This window comes from Toxotes jaculatrix, chromosome 18 (genome assembly GCF_017976425.1).
Source record: "Toxotes jaculatrix isolate fToxJac2 chromosome 18, fToxJac2.pri, whole genome shotgun sequence".
Lineage (NCBI taxonomy): Eukaryota > Metazoa > Chordata > Actinopteri > Toxotidae > Toxotes > Toxotes jaculatrix.
Window position 1 is genome coordinate 3415512 of NC_054411.1, and position 25557 is coordinate 3441068.

At 42.9% G+C, this 25557-nt stretch overlaps 4 protein-coding genes across 10 annotated transcripts; 2 read left to right on the forward strand and 2 right to left on the reverse strand.

Annotated features, from left to right (window-relative positions):
* Window positions 1-35: 35 nt before the first annotated feature.
* On the forward strand, window positions 36-9423 carry strada (STE20 related adaptor alpha). 5 transcript variants are annotated; one of them, XM_041063598.1, is made up of 13 exons: window positions 36-181; window positions 801-864; window positions 1413-1470; window positions 4296-4324; window positions 5859-5961; window positions 6109-6230; window positions 6465-6573; window positions 6707-6830; window positions 7002-7173; window positions 7304-7408; window positions 7569-7822; window positions 7930-7972; window positions 8185-9423. In XM_041063598.1, exons 2-13 carry the CDS (start codon window positions 853-855, stop codon window positions 8338-8340), a joined length of 1287 nt encoding a protein of 428 aa, XP_040919532.1. In that variant the 5' UTR covers window positions 36-181; window positions 801-852; the 3' UTR covers window positions 8341-9423. The 5 variants fall into 5 exon arrangements, with proteins under 5 accessions (XP_040919532.1, XP_040919534.1, XP_040919536.1 ...); XM_041063602.1 differs by lacking the exon at window positions 4296-4324 and having other exon boundaries at window positions 167-181; XM_041063600.1 differs by lacking the exons at window positions 1413-1470; window positions 4296-4324 and having other exon boundaries at window positions 37-181.
* Window positions 9249-11940, reverse strand: rnf113a (ring finger protein 113A). The gene is made up of 10 exons (XM_041063603.1): window positions 11786-11940; window positions 11080-11159; window positions 10887-10985; window positions 10588-10695; window positions 10306-10415; window positions 10110-10216; window positions 9902-9991; window positions 9728-9821; window positions 9523-9629; window positions 9249-9396 (listed from the first exon to the last, which is right to left on the reverse strand). Exons 1-10 carry the CDS (start codon window positions 11889-11891, stop codon window positions 9329-9331), a joined length of 969 nt encoding a protein of 322 aa, XP_040919537.1. The 5' UTR covers window positions 11892-11940; the 3' UTR covers window positions 9249-9328.
* A 539-nt stretch (window positions 11941-12479) lies between these two features.
* On the forward strand, window positions 12480-24914 carry rundc3aa (RUN domain containing 3Aa). 2 transcript variants are annotated; one of them, XM_041062803.1, is made up of 11 exons: window positions 12480-12740; window positions 20827-20954; window positions 21221-21354; window positions 21511-21596; window positions 21833-21922; window positions 22310-22390; window positions 22478-22643; window positions 22733-22890; window positions 23287-23400; window positions 23503-23609; window positions 24014-24914. In XM_041062803.1, exons 1-11 carry the CDS (start codon window positions 12634-12636, stop codon window positions 24154-24156), a joined length of 1314 nt encoding a protein of 437 aa, XP_040918737.1. In that variant the 5' UTR covers window positions 12480-12633; the 3' UTR covers window positions 24157-24914. The 2 variants fall into 2 exon arrangements, with proteins under 2 accessions (XP_040918737.1, XP_040918738.1); XM_041062804.1 differs by having other exon boundaries at window positions 12481-12740; window positions 20827-20942.
* Window positions 15322-18400, reverse strand: zwi (zwilling). Of its 2 annotated transcripts, none has more exons than XR_005896345.1 (2): window positions 17804-17977; window positions 15322-16736 (listed from the first exon to the last, which is right to left on the reverse strand). XR_005896345.1 is itself a non-coding variant. In XM_041062805.1 (2 exons), exon 1 carries the CDS (start codon window positions 18229-18231, stop codon window positions 17983-17985), a length of 249 nt encoding a protein of 82 aa, XP_040918739.1. In that variant the 5' UTR covers window positions 18232-18400; the 3' UTR covers window positions 15322-15765; window positions 17804-17982. The 2 variants fall into 2 exon arrangements, 1 of the variants encoding a protein (XP_040918739.1); XM_041062805.1 differs by having other exon boundaries at window positions 15322-15765; window positions 17804-18400.
* Window positions 24915-25557: the final 643 nt, after the last annotated feature.

The following is a 25557-nucleotide window of genomic DNA, read 5'->3' on the forward strand; positions in this document are numbered from 1 at the left end:
TCAGCGCGCGCTAAGTTTATCCGTGGGCGTGTCGTCGTTCGTGCGCGACACGGCAGCCAGCCAAGAAAGCGTAGTGGAAAGCTGTCAAAAACATCCCACAGGAGAGAATGGGCAGCTAAATAAGTTGTCCTAAAATATAATATTACTCCAGCCAGGCAAAGCTGTTCTAAACATCATAAAGGTAAGTCATTAAGACATTAAAATAATTAAGTTTCTTGTTAAAATAAGTCATAGTAGCTGCTTTAGCTAACGGTAATTTACTAGTGCTAGCTTGCGCCCTCCATCATGGCAACATTAGCGAGCCATTAGCAAGAGCTGAGCTCTGCTTGTGACGATCCTTATCAGTATTAGTGATTTATTTTTTTCTTGGACTGTTGCAACTACTTTGTATCCAATCGCTATAAGTCCGCTTATGTTTTTGCATACTACCCACCTATACTCAACCTCAAAATCAACACGAATGAAGAAAGCAATCATAAAAAGAGAATAGTAATGTTAGTGAAACTGTTATATTACATTTTCAGGTACTATTTAAGACATTCAACCCAGAGATTTATAATACGAGATATGCAAATCAATGAAATTGGGGACTATTAGTGTTAACAGAAATATGGGCTAAATAAGACAACATTGTGCTGCATTATTAGACACTAATTGAAACATGTAAAGAAGAGGCACATACATAAAAAATCACAGTACATAAAATACATAAATCACTCTGACACAATAGCAGGAGACTAAACAGAGACAAATTTTCTCTTTCACATGTTTTATTCATATTTATTCACTTGTCTTTACAGATATTCCCTGGATGTGTTTTCAGCATTATATGTAACACGGTCAAGAGGATCCATGTCTTTTCTTGTAAGTATTTGCCAAGTTTGTCCTATTTTAGACATAGGCTTACAGGGCCTGTTACCCAGACAAGGATTAGATATTGTGGTAAACCTGTGATTAAATCTAAAGTAATCAAATGCTTTCCATTGCTATTTCCATTGAAGTCTTTGTTTAGTCCAGGAGGAGGCTTAATCCCTGTATGAGAAATCATTCTATAATCACATCTATGACAGCTTTTATTGCATGCAGCCAGAAACTATTGTTATTATGATAAGACAATTATGTACAGTCATATTTATAAAGTTCTTGCAGAGACCAATTTTCCCATTGACCCAACACTGCTTACAGACAAGAAAGGCTGCATGAAATTTCTAGATTTTTAAAAATACCTCTTTCTATGACTTTCTCTTCCACAGAAGTGACAGAAATTGTATATAGCTGCAAATTTACCATCAGCATGAACTGTCTTTATTCAACAGCTTTTTGTTTATGTTTCTGTGGAACCCTTCCTTATTCTTGCTTGCATTTTCTCTCTTTTTTCCATGTCTGTTTTATTAACCCTCTGTGTCTGTCAGCGTTGGGTATCTGAGAAATTGAGTGTGGAGAGCCTGCGGGATTTGGAGTTATTTGGAGGTGAGGTTCAAGGCAAACCAACTTACAACAAAAGGGTTCATCATTCCTAAATCACTGTTTACACACCAGGCCCTTCATCAGCACAGACAGAAACATTCAATTCTAGATGAAGCTTTGCTTGAAGTGAGTGTTTGCTTCCCAGACATTATCCTTGAATTACAATTATGAAAGTTTGTCAGTCAGTCATCTGTCACCTGTCTTGAGTGCTGTTGCCTCATTGTTTCTGTTTGCTACAATAATTTATCAGCACAAGCAAAATAGCTTCTTAATCAATGTCTCATGGGCTTGTCACATACAAACAGTCTGTGCTAATTTATTTAATGCTTCTTATGATTTGTGCTGGTCTGATGTGCTTATCTTGTGTGTTAAAAAAAAAAGGGTATACTTGTTTTTGGCAGTCGAATATTTTTGTTTTGCGGTTGTGCCTAAAATGGACTTTTCCCTCTTGTGGAGACTCCTGTTGTTTTTAAACACATCTTGTTGTAACAAGTTTTGAGACAGCAGTTTTTAGCCACTGATTTTCATGCTTCACTGTTGCACTCATACTATAATGAAATTATTATAAACATGAGCAGATAACTGGAAAACCTTTCACCTCAGTGGTAACTATGAATAACATGCTTGTTTTCATGTGGGCTGGTGTATCTTATGGTGTCATGGTTTGCAGAACAGCACAAGTTATCAGTCTAAGATGAATTCAAAAAGATCCAAGAAGAATCCAAATTACAGTTATGTCTATGGTCACAATAATACAACCCATTTTGCAAACACATTGTATGTAAAGTAAGAACTACCGGATAAGAACAAGAAATGCAGCGTAGTTCTCTTTATTAAGCCCCCTTTATTTTTAGCAACTTAAAGCTGACAAACTTTTTTTTGTCAAGAGCAAGGAGATGTTCATGAATGCACTTCCTCATTTAGATACGGTGCGGTATTATGAGGGCGTTCCTGGTTTTACAGGGTTCACTGCTTTTAAATTCCTAACAAGCGCTACAGTGTCTTTGAAATTCAAACATGTAATTCAGTTAATTTAATTGGGGATTCAAGAAGCGTTATCAGCTGGCTGCATGATCCACAGCTTCAGTTAATCAGACCCCTGGGGTTTGATACACTGAACTCTGTACGGCAGCAGCAAGACATCCCTGTTTTGATCCAAATATCAGACTTGGCCACTCACTCCTAGTTTATCTCACTTCTGCCCAACTGACATGTTTACATACATCAGTTACATCGTTGTGTGCTGAAATACTGTAGTGCAAAGCAAATATGTTAGGAGGAGCATGGTGATAGGAGCGATGACGGTCACTCACTTGCAGAAAGAAAAAACCTTGATAAAACTGGGAGCCTGTCACTTTATTTCAGCCACAGTACGTAACCAGTTTTATTCTGCCACAGTGGAAAAGAGCAGTAAATAAATGTTTGTGGTAGGTAAAGGAAATATTGAGGCTTAGTTCTGCTGTGTGAATTTTGTGTGCCAGTCCTCCAGACAGCTAAGGATAAATCTACACTCTTGACGTAATGAAGGTCAGATTGGGAATAATTTGAATGTTCATCCAAGTAAAGAGAATGGAGCTGGAATGCTTTATTATTATTATTTTTTTTTTTAACCAAGTACTGAATCCACTGATGGGTACAGAGCTGCCTCTGGCAACTGGAGGTTAAATGTCTTGTTCAAGGGCATCCTGTTAGATTCTTATTCACTTTTTCCTGCTCAGCCTTTCCCAGCAGTCTGTGACCTGAGCCTCCTGTCTTCCAGTCATCAATCTGTCAGTTCCTGCAGGGCTGGCTTGATGGATTGCATTTTTAGAAAAGAAAAACATAAATAATTATGCTGGTATTGGTCAAAACCATGCAAGTAGAGTAATCATGTTATTTTTGAAATGGGACATTTGAACTTGAATTTGTAGAATTGCTTATTAGTCAGAAGCTACATTTACATTTCTCAGCCGGTGCTGGTGGTGATTCCTCACTATGACTCATGGCAGTGGTTTTATTTTTTCTGTGATATTTCCAGCACTCAGTTTAAGGCCAGAGAAAGCATATGGTTATGATAATGAGCTGAGCAGAAATATACTAAATGCAAAAGTAGAATGAAAGAGTCATTTTCAAGGCTGTAGTTTGTGAGTTACAAATGATGCTTTTCCAGGTGTCCTGAAGCTAAAAGACAGTATGTTTGTGGCTTTTTATTATTGGTTTGTTTATCTTTTTATGTGCTATATTTCTCCATACTAGCAATAAGTATAATTTCAAGCATACTTTTTATGTTTTATGGAAAGGTTCTGGAGTGGATTATGCTTTCTTTGAAAGCTTTGCCTCATTTCCTCTCTGGCCCGATCATTGCTCAATGTTGCATGTTTGTTCAAGTGTATCATTTCTGTTTTGGCTGTGCGGTGTTCCCATTGCCTTACATAATATTTGGGAAGAACCTGCTGGGTTTAGCAAAATAATTTTTCATTTTTTTTCATTTGCTTTGGTGGGAAAATATTTCATTAAATCATTCATGCAGATGTAAGCACTTTGCTGGGCTGAGAATTCATTTTTGCTGTTGCAGTGCAGTTTTAGTTTGATCACGTTCCCACAAGTTATCATGAAAACTGTCTGTATTGGTAATGGTGCGTCACAAGGCAAAGCTACTGCTTCTGACAGATACTGTTAGAGACAGAGAAACCAACAAAGGTCATCAATGAAATTCTGCAGCATGTGTCAAACTCTGACTACCAGGGGCTGCTTCCCAGTTCAAGAGCTGCTCTAAACACAGATCCTTCTCTTGTTTTGTGTGTGTGTGTACATGTCTTTATGTCATTGATGTGGTTTTTCTACCCCAGAGCAAGCTCAGGGACTCTCTCACAGGAAAGTAAGTGTGGTACTCCTGTCACTGCATCATTATCCCCCATTTGCCCTCTGTGTATATGCGTGCGTGCATGTGTATGTGCGCATACAGATTTAAATATAGAAGGAATCCACAAGCACCTGAGGCTTTGCACATTTATGAATGCATGAGTGCTCAGTTTCGTGACACACGCTGCACATGCTTGTAGCCCAAAGGCCATTTCACCCCACTCACCAGGGCTTCTGTTGGAGAGCGCGGGGAAACAGTAGAGTGTGTAGTGAAGCTTTTTCCCTTAAAGAGGTCAAATAATTCTCTCATACAGCCGATGTGAATGGTCCTGTCTGAGTCCTCAGTGTGCTGTTAACGTTCAGGAAACTGCTGCTTTGTTTGGGTTTTGGTGTCTCACTAAAACTCTGAATTGTTCTAAGGATTTTGGTGTTGTGAGTTCTCAGTGTGTTTGCGTTGTGATACTGCCTGTCCGTGCTGACGGCTTGTTGATTTGATGGTGAGCTGATAAAGTGTCACACTTTGATATCAGCCACCGTGCGTCCTTCCAGGCTGTAGATATAGAGACTTCCATGTGTTCAGCTTTTGCAATGCATGGCAACCCCTCCTGAATCTGATCACACTGGCAGTCTCGAGTGTAGCCCATGTGATTAGATCAACATTTTCGGATGCTACCTTAACTGATGGCTGCCATAGCATGTTTGACTTTACCGTCATGCCATGTTTTAATTAAAAGCGTGTAAAGTTTACCTGTGGCAGACGGCAGTATTTGAAACTGACCACACATGGAATAACTCCTGGTTTTATCAGTGAGGATATTTTCAGAGTCAAGATCTCGGATCTTGAAGTCATCTCTGACTCGTAGGACACAATTATGCTCGAGGAAGTGCACTATTCTAATTTTGAATGTGTGTCTTCAGCCTGGTCACCATGGAAATACATGTTGCCTTCATTTCCCTCTACAGCTTGCTGCTGCAGTCTGTCCATTTCCATCATTTGAATGTTGATAAATTGATGGAACTCAGGAGTCCTCACTGCCAACAATAAGAACTGTTTCTTCTATGTGTAGTCCACACTTTGTGATTCTGTATTTATGTGATTTTTCGTCACTACACGATATTATAAAACCTTCCTCAAGGAAAAAAACACGTATTATTGTTTCACAAATACTGATACTGTCTTTAGCCATAAAAACAACATGCACTGCTTTATGTTTGCTCATACTCTTGTTTTGAAATATGTTTAATTACTAAATCTACAGTAGATACCTGTGTATTTTTAAAATATTTTGCCGGTGGTGGTTTGAGTGCCAGTATGTGTCACTAATGTCCTCCAATTCTTGTTTTTTTTTTTTTTTTCCTTCTTTGGCTAGTGCCATGGGTCATGCTAACACACCTTCATAACACTTTGGTGATTTTTTTTTTTAACAGATATCACACATATGACCAAGCCTCTGGTTGTCACTTACAAGCCCTTAATCCTACACTGTAACAAGTGAAGTCAGTGTCACAACCGATCTTCATTTGCTCTGTTTCCTCCCCTCTACCCTCAGGCCCATGAGGACAGTCAGGAGAGTCTGACCTCCCTCCCTCGTCGGGACACCATGGGCAGCTTCCTCCCTGACAGCGGCTCATACGAGCTCCTCGCCGTGATCGGTATGTAAAGGCAAGGTTTTTGTTTGGTTTGGTATTTTACAACATCTTTGCAGCAGAAGTATTCAGTAACCAAAGAGTGGAGGATACTTGTGTGACAGTGACATGAATATTTTTTAAATGAAGTCTTTGCTGTCTTTGCTGTTTTAGGCCGGGGCTTGGATGACTTGATGACTGTGAACCTGGCTCGATACAGACCCACAGGGGAACACGTGGCCATCCGACGAATTGACTTGGAGTCGTGCACTAATGACATGGTTACCTACCTGCAGGTCTGCATCATTCTGTCATCTTCCTTCAATCCTGTCAGTCTGCATGGTCCAGCTCCTCTGTAGTTTTTACCGTTCTGTTTTTAGTGCATAAAACTCCCCTTTCTTATGTGTGTGCTCTAATTAACTTCCCCATCTTTACCGCTCAGCCGTCAGTTCCAAATTAGATTCAGAATCATCTTCTCTGCCTGTCGTCCTGACATAATAAGATGTAATTTCCTTTCCTCTGCCTCCCAGGGTGAACTTCATGTGTCAAAGTTATTTCACCACCCCAGTATTCTGCCCTACAAGAGTGTCTTTATAGCTGAAAATGAACTGTGGGTCATCACCCCCTTCATGGCTTATGGTAAGAAATGCACTTAAACGGTCGCTGTATTTCATCATACATAACACAAGTATGTTAACGATATTTTTAAGCAGTGTGTAATAACGGCGGAGAGCTTTCTCACCATGAGTATCTGCGTTTGGTCATTTTTCAGGGTCAGCCAGAGATCTGATCTGCACACATTTTACTGATGGTATGAGCGAGCTGACCATCTCATACATTTTACTGGGCATGCTAAAAGCTCTTGAATACATCCACCACATGGGATATGTGCACCGGTAAGACATACCTTCAGACTGGGTTTGAGTTTTTAAAGGAAGACTCTCTGCTCTTCATTATTTCTCCTTTAGTGCTGGTTTCTGGACCTATACTTCCACTAGGTTTTAATAAATTGACAAATCTGATAAACCAAACACCAGTGTAACCTTACTGTGTCTGGTTACGTGTAGGAGTGTGAAGGCCAGCCACGTGCTGATCTCAGCGGATGGACAGGTTTGTATGTCAGGCCTGCGGAGTATCTTCAGTCTGATCCGTCACGGTCAAAGAGCCAAAGTTGTTCATGACTTTCCTCAGTACAGCATCAAGGTGCTGCCTTGGCTCAGCCCCGAAGTGCTGCAACAGGTACTGCATTTCTCTGCTCTGTTCCATTGTACGACTCTGTGGTAATAATAGTCCACAGGTTTTGGAAATGTTGTTCTGTCTCGATGAAATGGACAGTAATAATAATTTCATGTGTGAATGTTTTTCTCAGAACCTGCAGGGCTACGACTCTCGGTCAGACATCTACAGCCTCGGCATCACAGCCTGTGAGCTGGCAAATGGACATGTCCCTTTCAAAGACATGCCAGCTACACAGGTGAATGATTGAATTATTGTTTACACTGAAGAGCACAGGGGTAAAATTCAGCTAGAAAAACTGTACACTGATGAAACTTTTTCTTACAACAGTAAAAGTCCTCCTAAACGTAAAGGGAAGTTAATCTAACACTTAATTGCTCCTCTCTTCACTTCCTCAGATGTTGCTGGAGAAGCTAAATGGGACGGTGCCATGTTTGCTGGACACCACCACTATTCCGCCTGAGGAGCTGTCCATGAAACCATCCCGCTCTGGGGCTGACTCTGGGATCTGCGAGGGTCCTGGAGCCGGAGGGGTCAGACACTCCAACGGGGAGCCTTCCTCCTCATCGGCAGGACACCCATACAACCGAACGTTCTCCCAACACTTCCACGCCTTTGTTGAGCTGTGCCTACAGCGAGACCCAGAAAAGAGGTGGGTGTTTTTCTTCCTGCACACTTATAAATATCGTAAAGGACATATTCAAAAAAATTTTAAGGTTCAAGACACTAATTCTTTTTTCCCCCATTGTTTTCCATCAGACCGTCTGCCACCACTCTCATAAGCCATCCGTTCTTCAAACAGGTGTGTAAAATATCAGAGTAGCCCAGATATTTTCCAGTCTCTGCAGTACAACCAAGACGTCTTTGAAAAAGCCTCACCATGCTATCGATGTTGCTACTTATTTTACTTTGACGTGCAGGCGAATGAAAAGATGTGATTTAGAAATTATGATGCAGAAAATAAAATTTAAGACTGCCCTTCAGTTGTTCTTGTTTATTTTTTCTCTCTCTCAGATCAAACGACGGCCCTCGGAGGCGCTGCCTGAGCTGCTGCGGCCCGTGTCGCCCATCACCAGCTTCGAGAGCTCCCAGCCACAGGACTCTCCCTCTGGACTCGCCAGTCTGGAGTCAGGTCTCAGCCACCTGGAGGTGGACGACTGGGACTTCTGACAGTGGAGGACTCAGTGGGGAGACTCTTGCAGGATTCTGATGGGAAGCCCTCTGAGCAGACAGGACAAGATTTGTTTTTGTAATGGCCCCCTTGTAAATAATACAAATCTCACACTAAAAGGAGATGCTGTTCTCAGACAGAGGTTAAAAGCCAGCAGCCATCTTGCCTCTTTTTGATGTCTCTTGCAAGCTTTTGTTCTCTAGATATGCACAGACTCTTGCACTGCACTGATGGCCTCTCTCACACACACACACCCGTTTACAGATTGTACTTACACATAAGCCCTCTTACACATAGGACTCCTCTATTCCTCACACTGTTGCTGAGGTGTCAGAGGACGGTTTATGGATGTAGATGTAGCCTAAACCTAAAGATTCTCATGAAACGGATCAGTAGGACGCCGCTACTAAATATTCAGAGGGGACTCTCTACCTCTTGTTGGAACAAGGCCGCCGTATGTGGTCCGCCTGCTTGGTGAGACCACCATAAGGGTGCACACCAGTCCTCACAGCTGACTCATTTAGCCCTCTACACCAGATGGAAGCTTTCGACTTTGCCCCGAGGGTCACCTAAAGGAACAGCATGTAAATGCATTTCTTCACTCTCTGCCTGTGTTACAGTGTAAACTACATCTCATGCTTTACGTCACTTTTGCTGCACAGAGGTTAACAAGCTTAACACCTGTTTAGTTTGACCTTCAGAGCATAGAAGTATGTATTTCCTTGAACTTACTCTGGGCGTGATGTTACTTATGTCAAAAGTGAATGTTACTTTGGTGCTTGTTTTGTCTGCATGCATTTGAAAGTGAGGACAAAGCAAAGTGTTGCAAATGTCAAACTTGACTTTTAACAATAAACCTTGTTCACTTTAATGTTTTAACTTGATGGTACCACACAATGAGTCAGTAAACCTTCTAAAAAAAGTTATTTTATTCAAAATTTACACGGACAAACACGTAGGGGGAGGGTTGGAAAGCTTCAGGTGTTGCTAATCTTCCTCATCTGAGGGTGGCTGGTCTGTTGCAGCATGATGTTTCTCCATCTTGGCCATTAACTCTGGAATAAAAAGAAAATAATAGAAAACGTGACTGAAGGGAATCATTAACTTGCATTCATCCCTTGAATTCCTTAGGAGTAGTTTATTTGCCCCCTCTCACAGGTCTTTTGACAGACCCAGCTTACCTTTAGCCGGGTTGAAGACACCGTTGGTTTGCGTGTTGCACACATAGCAGCGCTTGGACTTGCGGTAATGCTGAAGAGCACAGGCCTCACAAAAATAGTGCCTGCACCTGGGAAACATTTGACTGGTTAACGCACTGCAACTGGTAATAAGCAAGTCTCTGCACGATGAAGAAGCAGAGAACAACATGCAGAAGGAGACACTTACTTTGTGACAATGGGATTCTTAAAGGATTCTCTGCAGATGAAGCACTTAAAGGGCAAATCCTCCTCGTCACTGCTCACTTCATAGTTTTCGTCATCTAGATGAAAGCACAGTATTGTTCAGCAAATGCTGATACAGGCACAAAAAAATGCCACAAAATCCCCGTCCTGGACTCACCGTTGGCTCCATATCTGCCCTCTTCCAGCTCCCTCTCTATCTGCCAGCCATGTTTGTAGTCGGATCTGTCGTGAAGGAACTTACAGCTGTCTAAAAGCAGGACAGAAGCACATGAAGAACACTAACATGAAGAGTCAAGATTGAGAAAAGTTCTCAGTTATTCAATCCCGGGACTTTGGCATTTTAATCATACGAATCTAACACTCACCTCCAAAACCACAGAAACCAGTCTCCTTATAGTCTTTGCAGATGTCGGGCTGGTAGTCCCACCTGACTGTGGCTCTCAGGTGTTCAGGGGCTCGGATTGGTCCTTTTCTGTACAAAGGTTTGAAGTAAATTACATGAATCAACACTGAGCATTCATCACTCATATCTTATCAAAGCACTTTCACCTTAGTACTCACCTGACCATGCCAGAGGAGGCATTGCCCATAGTGGTATCTTTGGGCTTGATGAATTTTTGGTAATTGTTGATGCCACGGTAAATTTTATCGTCCTCTTTACCTGTCAGCTCCTGTTGAAGGATAAAAAGAGTTTATACAGTGAGTAAGAAACTTCAGAATTATTTGACGGAAAAACTGTGCACAACGTAACATTTACGCAGGTGCAGGCTTTTACCTTTGTGCAAAGGTTGGTGAGAAAAATCTGAATTATTTGATATTTCAGCATAATGCTTTCTCTCTTACCTCTTGGATTTTCTGACTTCTCTCAAAAATGGCCTGAGCATCCTTGTCCCTCTCTGTGTCCAGCTGATATGTAGCAGTTGCACCCATGTCCTCGGGTCCCTCTGGTTTCTATTTTTGGACAAGATCGGCAGAATAGTGGAAAGTGAGGAAAATCTCTACTGGAGCTCCATCAGCTCCATCTGAGAGATTCACAACAAGGTGACGAGTGCTTCTTGTTCATTTTTCCTGACCAGGCGGTTTAAACCATGATTCCCGGAACTCCACTAAAATGTGATGTAAAAAGAAAAGTTTCAACTCACTGCTGACCGCGTGGACCTGTAGGCAACAGTGATCTTCTCGTCTTCTTTGTCATCTTCACTTTCACTGGAAGATACAGCGTCTCTCTCCACCTTCTTTGACTAGACAGGGCCAAGACAAGAGTCATGCTTATCTCATCATTAAACTCAAAAAGAATTTTAATTATTTTAAGTATTATTACTGTTGCTGTTGTACCTTTTGAATCATGGGGTTGATTCGAGTGTCTTTCTTCGCTCTTCTGACCACAGAGCTCTGGTCCTCGTCACTGTTGCCATCTGATAAAACAAGTTTGACTTATTTTTTAAATCTTGACTCGAATTCAGCATGATATTTAGCAAGAATATTATTAGGAACACCTGTGCACCTTTTTATTCATGCAATTATCCAATCACACAACTGCACTGCAATACAGAAAACCCTGCAGATACAGGTCATCCAAGTGATCCTCTGAGCGGCAGCTCTGCCAAGGAATGTACCATCTTCCAGCATGATAATGTTCCTTCCTAATAAAGTGCTCGGTGAGTGTAGATTATTGGGTTGTTACACGACAACTGAATAAACTGTAGACAGGGAAAATGCGGGCTGCACTAACAAGTCTCCAAATTCCGAGGTAACTGAAACGCAGCTTGAACGAGGGACATTTAAAAAAAAAAAAACGTAATTTCACAACCTGCGTACTGTTTACAGATTTCTTTCATTTTTCTGTCGCTAGTAACGCGTTTGGTTCTGAATCAGGTAACTATCACTGTCCATAGAAAACATACGGAGAACAAGAACTCACACAAGACCCAGCTAGATAGTTTGACATCTCGGGACTATATTCAAAGCTACGGCGTGAACGGCACAGGGTTTAAATGTCGCTAAAACCTAACAACCGTTAGCTCATAAAGTTAATTGTTACCTTTATCGCTGTCGCTCGCTTTTCTCTTTCGCCCGGAGAATTTTTTAGCAGATTTTTTGAACAGAAAAGTGCAAGAACCCGCTTTCGGTTCTTCTGACTCCGCCATCTTGCCACCAGTGAATAAATAACCACCGTCGCCACAGCGCCCCCTACTGCCCCGGAGTCAGCCCTGGGTAGTTGACCTACGTTGATGAGCAGGAGATTCACTACTGTTAAAAATGTATGAACCATGTCCTTGTTCTTACTGTGTGGGCTGCATTTTTACTGTGTAGTTTAAATTTTGTGGCCTCTCTGAAAGTCAGTTTCCCTTTGGGATAGTAAAGTTATTCAATCAGTTTGAATCAGAATCGGAAAAAAAAACTTTATTGATCCCTGCAGGAAAATTGCTTTGTTACACTTGCACAACACACAGTTATTAAAGAGGAAATAAATACGTAACAAAAGGAAAAACTACTATAAAATAGTAACATAGTTTGAGGTTGTATTTACATCTTGACAGCTGTTTACATTGACCTCTCAGCTGTGCCAAGTGCATGACGTTAGCTGAATAAAACCGGAAATGAAGACGGAAATAAAAGTATCATCATCATTCTACAATTAACGCAGTGAAACTCAAATGAGTGAATGTGATTTCATTTTGAAAGTTCCGACCGGAAGTTCCGCATTTAATCGTGTCTAACTTGACGCTGGTCGTTTCTGTCCTGTCCTCCTCCAGCAGCAGCAGCAGCAGCAGCAGCGTCTGTGGCTCCCCTGCAGAGGACAGCGGGTGTTTGTAGGACACAGGGCCCACGGAGGGAGGGGTCCTGGCCTGGGCACGGATCCCGAAGAGGCCCCGGGGCCGCCGCTGGATGGAGTCGGGCTGCATTCAGACAGCAATGGCTATGGGTCTGTCATCGAAAAAGGCGTCTGCTCGGAGCGTCGGCGTGGAGCGAAAAAACCTCATCACGGTCTGCAGGTACACATCACGACACCGTCGACATGCTAAATCAGTCTGCGAGTGCCAGCCTGCTGCTCACTTCTCAAATATAATAATACAGCCACAGTGGAGGATATATATTTATATATTTCTATGTACCAGTCTTGCGCTCAGTCCTGAGGTGAAGCAATGACAGCGGAACACAAATGAGATGTAAAATAATGCAGAATAATGGACACATTTTTAGAAAGGCTAAGGATGAGGAGGAGGCAGGTGCGTTCAACTACCTCTGCCAGATCACACACGCTTATATAGATGACAAAAAATCGATTACCTATTATATTCCTTCAGTGTAGTGTATGGACATTTGCATTTCCTGGATGCACATTGCTGTAACATTTATTCAGTATCCCTCTGAAATCCCTTTATGGAAAGTCTTTTTTTAACAGGTTGAGACACCTGCTTGATTCCTGTCCAAACTGGTAAATGCAGCTTCAAAGGACAAAAAAAAAAAAAAAAGAGATTAGTGGGATAATACTGTCATCCGGAGAATAGAGTTGGAGAGGAAATAAAACAGCCAACAGCAGATTTCCTTCTCCATCACCGTCGGGTTGAATACAGTTGAGTGCTGTATGGGACAAGGGCACCGGGAGCAGTGCAAGGACTCCCCCCCACCCCCCACCCATCATTGGTCCTCAGCCTACAGAGAACATCGAGTGCTGATGGACTGTGATGTGCAGTCTTTATATGGCTCCCATAAATCACTGTCTTTCTTCTACATTGTTCGGAGAGGATGGGGCTGAGAGTTCCTGTGCATCAGAGAGTTCATCATCCATCACTTTATCCATATATCATCATATATTTATCAATATATCAGTGTAGTATTACTATAAATGTTCTTTTTGGGTACTGCCTCTGAGACACTCAGTAACAGAGTATTTGTGATGAAATGTTCCTATTTTATAGTATTTTAGTCCAATAATATTCCTCAAGAGGCAACATATCCATAAAAATTATCCTGCCTTAAGGTATTTTTATTTTCAGTCATATCACCTGAGACTTGTGGGGAAATTACAGCTTTACTAGATAGTTTTGATAGTTTTATAGTTCATAAAATTTATCACAGTGTTACTATGGGTCTTGAATTGCAAATTGACTATAGTCATAAATGGTTTTGCAGACCGGGATATAATTATTAGTGTAGTGTGCAGGTGCTCTATAAGAACCTCATGCATCCACATCTCGTGGTTAAGTCTTTTCTGACTCCACCATGAAAAAAGACGTTGAGACTGAAGCTGACACACAATCAAGCATTTTTATTCCAGTACCTTTCTGTCCAAGGTCCTTTCTGCATTTTAGTGACACGCACAGTGAAGCAAAACACACAACATCACACAGAGCATACCTGCAAATAAAGAAAAGTTCTAACAATGGACTCACAACACAGAGAGAGATTAGTGAGGGCACAACAACACCGTTGTTTTCAGTTTTGGCCTGACCGTGCTAAGACCGATTTAATCATTTAAACATTTTAATGACAATCACACTGGACAAGACAGAAATAAATCTCAAACAGCTTTCCATCAGTAACGCTTACTACACTGTTTCTTTCCATTTTCTAATGAACAACATGACATTGATTAGGTTCACTTCCAGGGCAGTTTCTTCCAGGCTTGTCTGTGTCGCCTCCAGGTCTGCATCACCTCATTCATGATGTTTCTGACCTTCTTGTGTTCTTCTACTTGGTGTTGTTCTGGTCAGAGTTGATTCAAGTAGTCATAGGTTGTTGTGATCATACGGTCTAAGAGATTCTGAATCAGCAGTGACCCTCTGGCTGTGCAGGAAAGCAGGCTGGGCATCATGTTGGTGCAGGATACAGGATCCAGGCGCTGTCGTGCTGACTGAGACAGAGCTACTTCCTCAGCTTGAACTGCCGCCTGGCTACAGTAGCTAAGCTGACGTTAGTGCTTGATTAGTACACCAAGCCAAGCTTTTATTTTTCCCTAATACATGTGTATATGTATAAAACCTGACCTTTTCCCTCTGACATGTTTAACATACAATCAGCACACACAGAGATTAACACTTTCAAATCCCGACAGTTCATTTGATGAAGTTATTTCATTTTTGTGGAAAGGGTCTGTTCCTGTTCATGTTTTCGGGCTGAGAAATTCACATTGTTGTTGTCTAATGTTCCTCTATCACTTGTGATCGTAACAGACACACAAACTGTCATCACAGTCTTTTTTTAAAAGTGTGTTTTACTGGATCTGGCATGATGTGCGTCACTAGTACCAGACACAGAAACCTACCTAATGTCTATGTGTTTCAGTGCCTTGTTTACAGTGTAATACTTAACAGAGTGAACCCATTTTAATTAGAGACACATGTGTACAGCAATAGACGAGTGTGTATAATAAAGGAAAACCTGATCAAACATTTGCAACACCACAGGGAACAGTTTGAGCACGAGGCCTGTCACAATAATGTCATCTGTAAATAAACAGAATCCAGAGTCATAATTAAAATAATAATGGCAGAAAAAAATAAATAAAACTGACGTCAGGTGAAAACCTTGAAACTTCAGAATATTTCTGGTTTTTAACTTGATGTGTTTGAGTTTATCCAGATGGTTTTATATCATCCTACAGGGACTTGTGCCAGCCCTCAGGTGACATGCAAATTTCTTTTTTTTTTCAAAACCAGCAACATAAAATAATCCAAAGGAATTTAGCTCTAATGGCTTATAAGAGACTTGGTGATATTTATCATGTCCACAGTGACAGCAGTGTCATCTTGATTGGCTGTATCTCTGTGCTGTTGCCACTAGCAACAGGTTTTATCTTAACGTGGCAGGGCTGTGCCTTTATGCAGTCAGTGGAAATTTTCATGCAACTAAAGGTTAACTTTGTATATCTGAGCTTAATTTGACAAAATGTTGTTTACAGGCCCCATGCTGCGCTCTGATGTTAAGAATGTACTGTTTTGTTGCTTCAGTCATGCCTAAGAGCTGTCACGCTGTCATCAGTGACCGGAGGAACGTGTTGATGTGGACACGGTGAACCTACGAAAACATAGATAAGATGAGTGAGACTTGACAGGTCTGCTGGAAGGTTTTAGCCCCTCAGCTGCTTCCTGTAAACAAAAGGAGGGAGGAGGGCGGCTGATGTGCTGCATCGTGGCTGAGGTCTGAGCTCTTCCGGGGCGTGGCTCGAGAGGAGAGAATAAAATGTTCTGTACTCTAGTAAACACAAATACATATTCACATCAGTTGGACATGTTTCTGCAAGTGGGTAGCTCTTTGTTTTTTATTCTGGGCAATAGTAAAGGGTGACAGCTGCATTTTCGTGCCACTTTCTGTCTCTCTCAGTTACATTTTTTAAGAAGTAATAGGACATTTCAACAAATCTTTGAACCTGCGTATCACTGATATCACTGATTTCTTGTTCTCTTTCTCTGCAGCCTCCTTTTGCATTTTCCCTGATTTCTGAAGCTCCTTTTATTTTCACCAACATCGTCAAGTATGTGAAATTACAGCAGAAGTTTCTATAGGTTTGACTAAACGTTTGGGCATCTCTCACCAGTGGATCAGCCTGCTCTCTCACCACCTATTTAACCGTGGCATCCTGTTATTCCTCATTTTACCCCCCTGCTCGTGCTCAAACATCTGATTTACGCTCTCACTGCTTCTCAGCCCAACACCCTCACTGCCCATCTTTCACCGTGATCCCTCTACACCTCCTCTGACCTTGAAACACTTTGCCTGGACGCTTATTCACAGAGGGGATGGGTGAGAGAGAGAGAGGGACACACCCTGCTGTAGTTGCATTTTTACATCTTTTAGTCTGTTTGGATTTGGCCCAAATTATGTTTCTCATCTTAATATTCATCAGAGCACAAGGCATTCTTTCTCTTGACTGTATGTGCCAACCCAGGACAGGACAGGACATCTCCACCAACAGTCCAGGACGATAAACACAGTGAGGCCAGTGGGGAGTCCACCTGTGTCATCTGATCCTGCTGGTTATGCCAAGACTAAAGAGAAACACAGAAATAAGGAGAGAGAGAAAGAGAAAGGAGTCATGGAAGTGTTTATGAGGGAGGAAAAAAAAAAGAAAGTTTAGAGCGTTACTGTGAAGCTTTGTGTGTTTAGGTTAGGCCGATACGTGCAGCTTTGGTTATCCTAGGTGGTGCTGCAGATCAAACACTGTTGTGTAAGTACAGTAGAGGGGTGAGAACGGAGAACAAGAGGGCATTTAAAGGGAGCTGAGAGTGGGCTTGGCGGAGATCCAGGCTGAGTGAGAGGGGGCACAAAAGAAGCTTGTCAGGAGGCCCTGCAGTTGTTTTTCAGTGTCAAATCGTACCAAGAGCATGTTGCTTTTCCACTCCATCCATTTGCATTTAAGGCATGCCAGTGGTTCCCCTTCAGATCAAAGAACTTCAGTTAATTTACAGCCATCTGCTGTCATGTCCCTTTCGAGGTAGCGCTGTCACTTTATCAGGTCAGAGAGGCCTTTTTCAGCAGTCGACTTCCTTCTGTTATGATTTTAAATGCCATCACATCAACAAACGGGTCGTTTAGCCATAAATCCTGGATCCCATATCGGGACCTGGGAACCACTTGGGGGCACTTGTTGGTTTTTTCAAGGGCTCAGCACACTACACAATGAGGAGCTGCTTGATTTCACACACTTTCTGTCACAGGAAGTGTGCACAAAGAGGGAGCCTATGACCAGTTTCGACCACGTTTCACTCCCCATTCTTCGTCGTGAATTTTAGACAGAACATTACATTTCTTTACAAAGTCATATCCAGCAAAGCTTCTTTTCTGATCACATTCAGACAAAGTAATGTCAGCGTTGCGCCTGTGGTGTAATGCAGAGCTTAAATGTGACAATGATTGTGAAAAACACAGTATTTGTGCTTACTAGCAAACAAGACATCATCTGCCAAGTGGATTTTTTTTTGGCTCATGGTGGAGCAGAGCACATACTTGCAGGGGCCCTATCTAACACCCTGGAGCTCTGTTATACTTTAAAACCTTGACTGAGCTACACGGTCTTTGCAGAAAACATTATCAGACAGAGTTAAATGCCACTGACCTGTGTACTTGATAAATCCGGCATCACCATAACAAGTCAAAGCTCCAAAAGTAAGTTTAATCCAGTTTTCAGACCCTGTTCAGATGGTGTAGTGGTGTCCGTACGCTCTCTGTGATGATGCTCTTTTCTTGTGACATTTTGCGCCAGTCCCCCCACCCCGCGATGCCATCCCCTCTCATCTAGAGCGTCTTGCGTTTGGGGAAGATGGCTTTCCGAAAAGAGGTGGTGGTGGTGCCTCTGCTGAACGAGGCGCTGCCCAAGGAGATCTTGGTCTTCCCACTGGTGATGGTGGAGGAGCCCAGAGATGTCGTGCTCCTGCCCCTGGTGATGGAGGAGTTCCCCATGGCAAGCTTGGTCTTCCCCCTCTTTATGGTGGTGTTGCCCAGGGTTAAGGCCGTCTTCCCCTCGGTGAAGCTGGTGTTGCCCATTGAGGAGAGGCTCGTCTTCCTGACCCAGATTCGACGGCGGGGTTCGGGGCTCACTCGACGCAAAGCATCGCACACTCATGCAGCACGCCCTGCTCTGCAAGACCTCAGGGGTAATAGTAACATCAGCTGCAATCCAGAGCAGACCAGAATGCTAAGCGTGGATAGCGCGACCCCCGTGTCGCATAATGCCTTCGTTGAGCTGGTCGACGTGGGCTCTGGAAGGCCACATACCACCCATGTGTGCCTGTGAATGGACAGAGGCAGCCGTAGGTGGCCACAGCCTATCTGGGGAGTCTGGGACAGTGGAGCGATTGTCCCGTCGCCACGACGACACCGGACGGTTGAAGGACACATTGTTGCAAAGGGGACAATCTGTGGTGACATCACTTTCTTCTGAGCCATTGTTCCCTATAGCCTCTGATTGTAAGACATTCCCTCTGTGTACGACTGTATAGACCATATGTGGAATGAGTCGCGTCGTGTCAGATTTGATAAGAGAAAGGATGAGTGCCTTCGTGTTCTCCACATGTGCTTTAGGCTTTGATTGCACCCATCCTGTATTTGTGTTGTCCCCTCCACTTGAAATATAGGTGTGGTCCCTTCAGCTGGTGTTTTTGCTATCCGTCTGTGTCCTTGTTGAACTTTTTACAACCCATTCCGGCAATTGAGTCTTTATTTTCTTCTGTTTTATGCCACCGAAAGTCAGCTCTACATACAAAACAATCAACCCAAGCAGTGTTTAGACATGTTACTTTTATAAGCACTGTTACATCAGTCAGGTTGTACAGTTTTCTAGTTCAAAACTAAAAAAAAAAAAGTTTGTTGTTGAAAATTTGGCATTTGAGTAGTTATGGAAGTGCAGGTGGACTTCAGAATACCAACCAGTCTTATCCGCATTCCCAGATACACCACATTTATACCAAAGATATAGACAAAGATGTTGATGACTATACACACACACACAGTATAAAGGAGAATAGTGCTGATGAGAAGCATACACACTCTCTTTTGTGTCTCCACATACATCACACATGGATGTTTCACGCTTCCCCTCCCTGCCAAGTTGACACACGATAAACCATCATCTCATCGCCGTCACATTTGCATAACACGCTCAAGCATGACTCTTGATTGCAAACCCATTAGATCTGCAGCTCACTCAGCACTCTGGTACTTGAGAACTGGCTCTTGTACTTTGTGCAGACATGGTTAAACATGAAAAAGGTCCCGCTTATTGACCTGTAACTCTCGACACACATTGATCACAAACATAGCAGCTGTTTTTTTTTTTTATTGACTATTATATTACTAACCTGCTAAAACTGACCAGATAGACATATCCTTGGGTTTTTACGTGTGTGCAGGATTCATGTGTGAAAATCCCAGTAGATGTTGCTGTGAGTTTCTTTGCCCCTGGTGAGGGTGGTTTTGACCACAGACACAGACTTGGTCCCGTGAGTGAATGTCAGAGTGGTGAGAGAGCTTGTGGTCTCCCCTCGTGTAACAGATGTTTTGCCCACCGCTATTCTGGTGTTTCCCAAAGTTATGGTGGTTCTGCTCCAGGAGATCGAGGATTTACCCCAGGAGATGGCGTACTTAGTCCTCAGGATCGAAACCCTGCCTTTGGTGAAGGAGGTCTTGCTTGACGAGAATGTGGTTTTCCACTCATTGTTAGAGCCTTTTTTGGACAGCTTGGAGGCTTTGGGTGTCTTAGCCCCGGTTTCAGGGGTCCTTTCCATTTAGGTGTTCCTGCGCTTGGACGTCAAGGCTTTGCGGAAGGAGGTGGTTGTGGTTCCCCGGCTGAAGCTGGCCCGTCCCAGAGCCACGGTCGTCTTTTGCCTTTGAATGGTAGAGTCTCCCATGGAGGTGGTAGTCACTCCCCTGAAGATGGAGGAGTTGCCCAAGGAGACGGTAGTTTTTCCCCTGGCTATGGAGGTGCTTCCCACTGCCAGGGCAGTCTTGCCCTCTGTGATACTAGTGTTGCCCATCGAAGCGGAGGCAGTCAGCCCGAGCCTGTGCCTGAATGCAGGCTCCTAACATGCAGGCTGCATAGCTTCTGTCCCGTGGTACAGCAGGGGTAGCTGGTGAGGTCAAAAGCCAAACTAAAGCTGCAGCAGCAGCTGCCCTAAATAGATCAGACCACAATGTATAGATGAGGGGGAGGGAATTATTTGATCATTCTTTGATGCTGGCCGGTCCCCCAATGGGACATGACCCAATAGGACCTGGAAGCACAGCGTGCACAAAGGCTGAAAGGACAGGGGATTAATTGTATTGTTGTCATGATAACACTGCCAAAGCACTGAAGGGGTACATTGTGCAGTACACAAGACAATTGGGGTGACCTCAGTATGATAAGATGGCGTGGTTCCCAAAAAAAAAAAAAAAAACCTCCTCCCCGCTGTTGTTACAGGGTTCAAATACAGTAGTACGTTTGTCTGCTTGGATACAGTACACGGCTGCATTTCACTGGCTTGTGCAGCAGGCAACCAACTGAAAGTTCAAATCCTTCACAAATGTGAAGTAGGTTTTTCTTTCCATTTTACTGTCTTTGTGTTTTTCTAATTCCACTTTCTCTGTGTGCTTCTATTTCAGATTCTCTGTAAAGACTCTCCTAGAAAAGTACACAGCAGAGCCCATAGATGACTCATCCGAGGAGTTTATTAACTTTGCCGCCATTTTAGAGCACATCCTCAGCCATCGCTTCAAAGGTAACACTGCAGGTAACATATAGCACAGGAAAAGATGGACAAATCAGTTAATATGACTTTGGAAGTGAGACAGTAAAAATATATTTAATGTAAGACTAGAATAGACATTTCTTTCACCTATTAAACTGAAAATATTAACCATATAAACAAGGCAACATTACTATCAAAAGGCCAAAAACAGGTATGTCAGCTGTGCTGTTGCTGTAGCTGCATGCCTCGCAGTGTGGGCTGCTGTCAGAGCAGAAATGATTCAGTTCTGTGTTCAAATCTTGGACCAGGTTCAGGAAGCTGGTTCAGCTCAGATGGACAGCGCAGTTTCTGGGAATATATCCGGCTGGCGTGCAGCAAGGTGCAGAACAACTGCATCGCCAGCATCGAAAACATAGAGAACATCAGCACATCACGAGCCAAGGCAAGCATATTTGTATGCACAAATGTGTGCATGATTTGCTGGTGTGTGTGTGTCTGTGTGTGTCTGTGTGTGTGTCTGTGTGTGGTGGGGCGTATTGCTAGAGAGAGCATCAAAGAAAGCCCTCTGTTCCTACTCACTTCTTGCGTTGTCCCACAGGGCCGGGCGTGGATTCGAGTGGCGCTGATGGAGAAACGTCTGTCCGAATATGTGTCCACTGCTCTGAGGGACACGAGAACGACCAGGTCAGACAAATTATTTAAAGGGACAATCCACAAATTTCACATTTTGTTTATACTAGCCATATTTATGAATCTAAGTGACCTCTGCTGCAGGGATGTAAAAGTAAAAGACTTTCAGGTGTATACTGTCCAGAGGACAGTACACACCTGCAGCAGATGTTTGGAACATCAGCCTCAGATAGCCTCACTCTTGTTATATCTGAAAGTTCAGAGGTGATAATCACCTCTTCACCTGACAGGAGGTTCTATGATGATGGAGCCATTATGCTGAGAGAGGAGGCCACAGTTCTGACCGGCATGCTGATTGGACTGAGTGCCATTGATTTCAGGTGAAGACGTAAACCACAGACTCTGATCAACACAGTACACACAAGACACAATATGCTATATTAAGATATACCACATTCACATTTTTCTAACCTTTTTTTTTTTTCAATAAAATTATATCAAGGCATCTGTCTTAGAAATCTTATTTTACTTATTTCTGTGTCAGTTATTAAAGGGAGAGTGTGTCTGAAACATAAAGTGGCCATTTTTTCCATTTCATTTAAAAAAATATTTACTCCTTTTACAGTATATACAGAGAAACTCCCATATAGCTTTTCAGTACACAGATATTTACTGATGGATCATGTACACACCCATAGAAAATAGTTTTTCAGTCATTAATGGCATTCTAGAGAGCAGATCATCCTAAAAAGTCTGTTTCTGTGCAGTTTTTGCTTGAAGGGCGAGACTCTGGATGGGAAATCTCCGGCTGTGATTGACTACACACCCTACCTGAAGTTCACTCAGAGGTGAGCCGATCTTGTCGCTTCACATTCAGCGTTGCGTGTGTGTGCAAGTTCAACTCTGTGCAAGCCTCCTGCCTCTCTGTTGTATAGTTATGACTACCTGAGCGATGACGAGGACCGCCGCAGTGTGGACAGCAGTAACAGTGAGGAGAGTGTCCCGGAGCATCCCTACATCCCTCTGGTGACTGACGAGGAGAGCTGGAGCAACAAGTGTCGCAAAATGGAGCAGAGGTTTAAGATCGTCTACGCCCAGAAGGTGACTCACAACGACCTCTAAAACCCAAGTTGATGCTATTTAAATTCTTCAGCACCTAAACCCTGTTTCCTTTTGTGCATGCCGTGCAGGGTTACCTGGAGGAACTGGTGCGTCTGCGGGAGTCACAGCTGAAGAACGTGGAGACGGAGAACAAGCGTCTGAGATCCAAGGTGGAGGAGCTGACAGTCCAGAGCGCACAGGAGAAGAAGGAGCTGGAGGCCATCGTCCTGGAGCTGCAGGCACAACTGTAAGGAAGCACAAGAACACACTTTGGATTACATTTGTTGTTACAGCACCCAAAGGTGCCAATAAATTCTCAGTTTCCTCCATAGCGTACCAGGGATGTTTTCAAACTCACCTAAGAACTGTGTACAGTTTCACACTATGTTTAGAAATTGTGGGATTTGTCGGTGCTATTGGATGCTGTAAAAACATCAGGGAGTCTATGTTTAAGTAAGAGTGATAGGAATGACTTCAAAAAATACTGAACTTCAGTCCCACAAAAAAGAGACTCATTGACATTCATAAGGGATTACGCATTTTTTTCACTTCCACCTTTGATGTTCTGGTACACATTTACTTGCTAAAATCAAAAGTATTTCTTTGAAATGAATCATTTCCTTTCTGTGATTCGTCCATCCAGCTCTTCTCTCATGCCCTGTGATTCCTCCCATCTGGCTAAAGACCTCTCCATCCCGCTGGTCAACCAGTGGTCCACCATCACAAACAACCAAGGCGATGTCAAACTGTTTCGCAGGTAAACATTCATGTACACAGGGTCTGGAAACTTTAATTCCTACTAGAAATGAACATGCACCAGTATTCATTTGTGACATGATGATATTTTTTGTCCGTCCAGGAGGAGTTTCCACAGTTTGGAGCAACTTTCCGCTGAAGTCAGTCTGAACTCTGACTCCCAGAAGACTGATGGGAGACAGAACGGAGACGCTGCCTGGACTTCAGCTGGTAAAGTGACTTTTTAATTGCCACTGAAACACATCACAACATTCAATTTAAATCTTATATGGTAAAATGTGCAGCAGTTTGTGGTGCTGACACTGAGCTCACAGACTGTAAGTGGCTATCTGACCATCAGAAAATGTTTTTATTTATTTATTTATTTTTAGTAACTAGAATTAGCATTGCTTTGTTGTTGTTGCTCTAACATACAAAGCACAGTACTAAGTTCACAGTAATACATTTGTACCCTCCCCGGCTGCATAAAAGCCTCTCAGTGGCAGCCACCCATGCACATGTACATGCTTATACAAAGGCAGGCTTGATGCCTGTTTATGGTGCTCCATGTGGGCAGCTTGAACTATGCGTGATTTTTTTTTTTATCTTGTATTTTCTCTGTTTTGTCCCTGTAGGGAAAGACAACACTCCCTCCATGCTGGGTCTGTGCGGCTCTCTTGCTTCGTTACCGAGCTCCAAGTCCCTGGCCAGCCTCAAGTCCAGCGAGTGTTTGGTCAACATCAGCACTGAACCCAGCCCTGCGCTCTCTCCCAGCTAGGAGCTCCAGACCGACCACAACCGAGATTTAACCCCCAGCCTGTCTGCCTGGTGATGCTGCGTTGACCATGTCCAAACACCTGACCAAAACCCCTCTCCCACCATCCGTCCAGCTCCATGAGAATAGAACAGGAAAGTCACGACACCATCTCTGGATTTTTGTACACATGAGAATGAAGTCGTCGTTAATCTGAAAGGATCCATCTCTTCGCCTTATCCAATCTACTCACACTCTCCCACCACCACTTTGTACTATCTGTGAATCTCTTCATCCAAGATCATGCAATTCCTCCGTCATACCTTTTCCAAAGCATCTATTTATTTCTTTAAATTGTTTTCAATTCATTATCAGTATTCTCTGTGTTAGTGTGCCTTTGGCCTGGTGTTTTATTTTTTCTTATTTTCTTGTCGAAATGTAACCAAACAGCACTTGCAGCTCTTTGGACGCAGCCACTAAGAAAGAGAGATGTGATGGTCATTTTAAGAGATGAAGGTTAACCATATGAAGCAGAGGATGGGTTTTCACACGCTGTCCTAACAGTGACATAGACGTGTGTTTTGTGAGTTTGACTGAACGGTATGTGTCAAGGGTATGCCACCCCTGGAAGTGCGTATCATTCCTGCCTGAGTAATCAAACTGTTAAAGTATGTCTAAATCTGTGCAGCTATTTATTTATTCTGTCAAATCTTAAGATACCACATTGTTCATTTATCTCATTTACTTTAGTTTATTTGTTTTGGATTTTTTTGTTGCAATAAACTGCCTTTTTTTCCATTAATTCCACTGATTGTTTGTATTTGTGACAAAACAGTGATTTTGAAAATGGTTCCTGAACAGCAGGTTAATGGAGATGTTGCATAGGACTCATGTAGTCTGGCTCCATCTTGTGGTTTTACATTATAAGGCATAAAATGCTGCATGAATGCACAAATTCATTATTTCCTACAACAGCCTGAGGTTCATACAGGGGGAAACATGAATAGCTCATTTTAAAATAAAAATAAATGTTATTCTAATGAACTAGACCAGGTTGGACTGTACACATGATTCCTGCACACGGATGACTGCAGCAATATGATGTAGCTGCTGAACTCCTGACACTGAGACGGCTGCTGTTTTATATCTAACCCTGACCTCTGACCTCCCTGTGGAAAAGGATGGGAGAAAACTGCAGCAACTGAAAACAGAGGCTTTTTAATGGAGGGCGTTTTCAGCCTCTCGTGAGCTGCAGTTGTTGCTGCTGATTGATTGTAATCTCTCCATTGAAACAGATCTGAGTAACTCGTGCTGTTCACCGGGGATCTGGTTCGCTTCTCTCTCACTTTCTTAGCCACAGCTTTTTTCAGAGAGCACCACATCCCGCCAGCAGTTACAGAGCAGCAGATACAGTGAGAAAGCTTT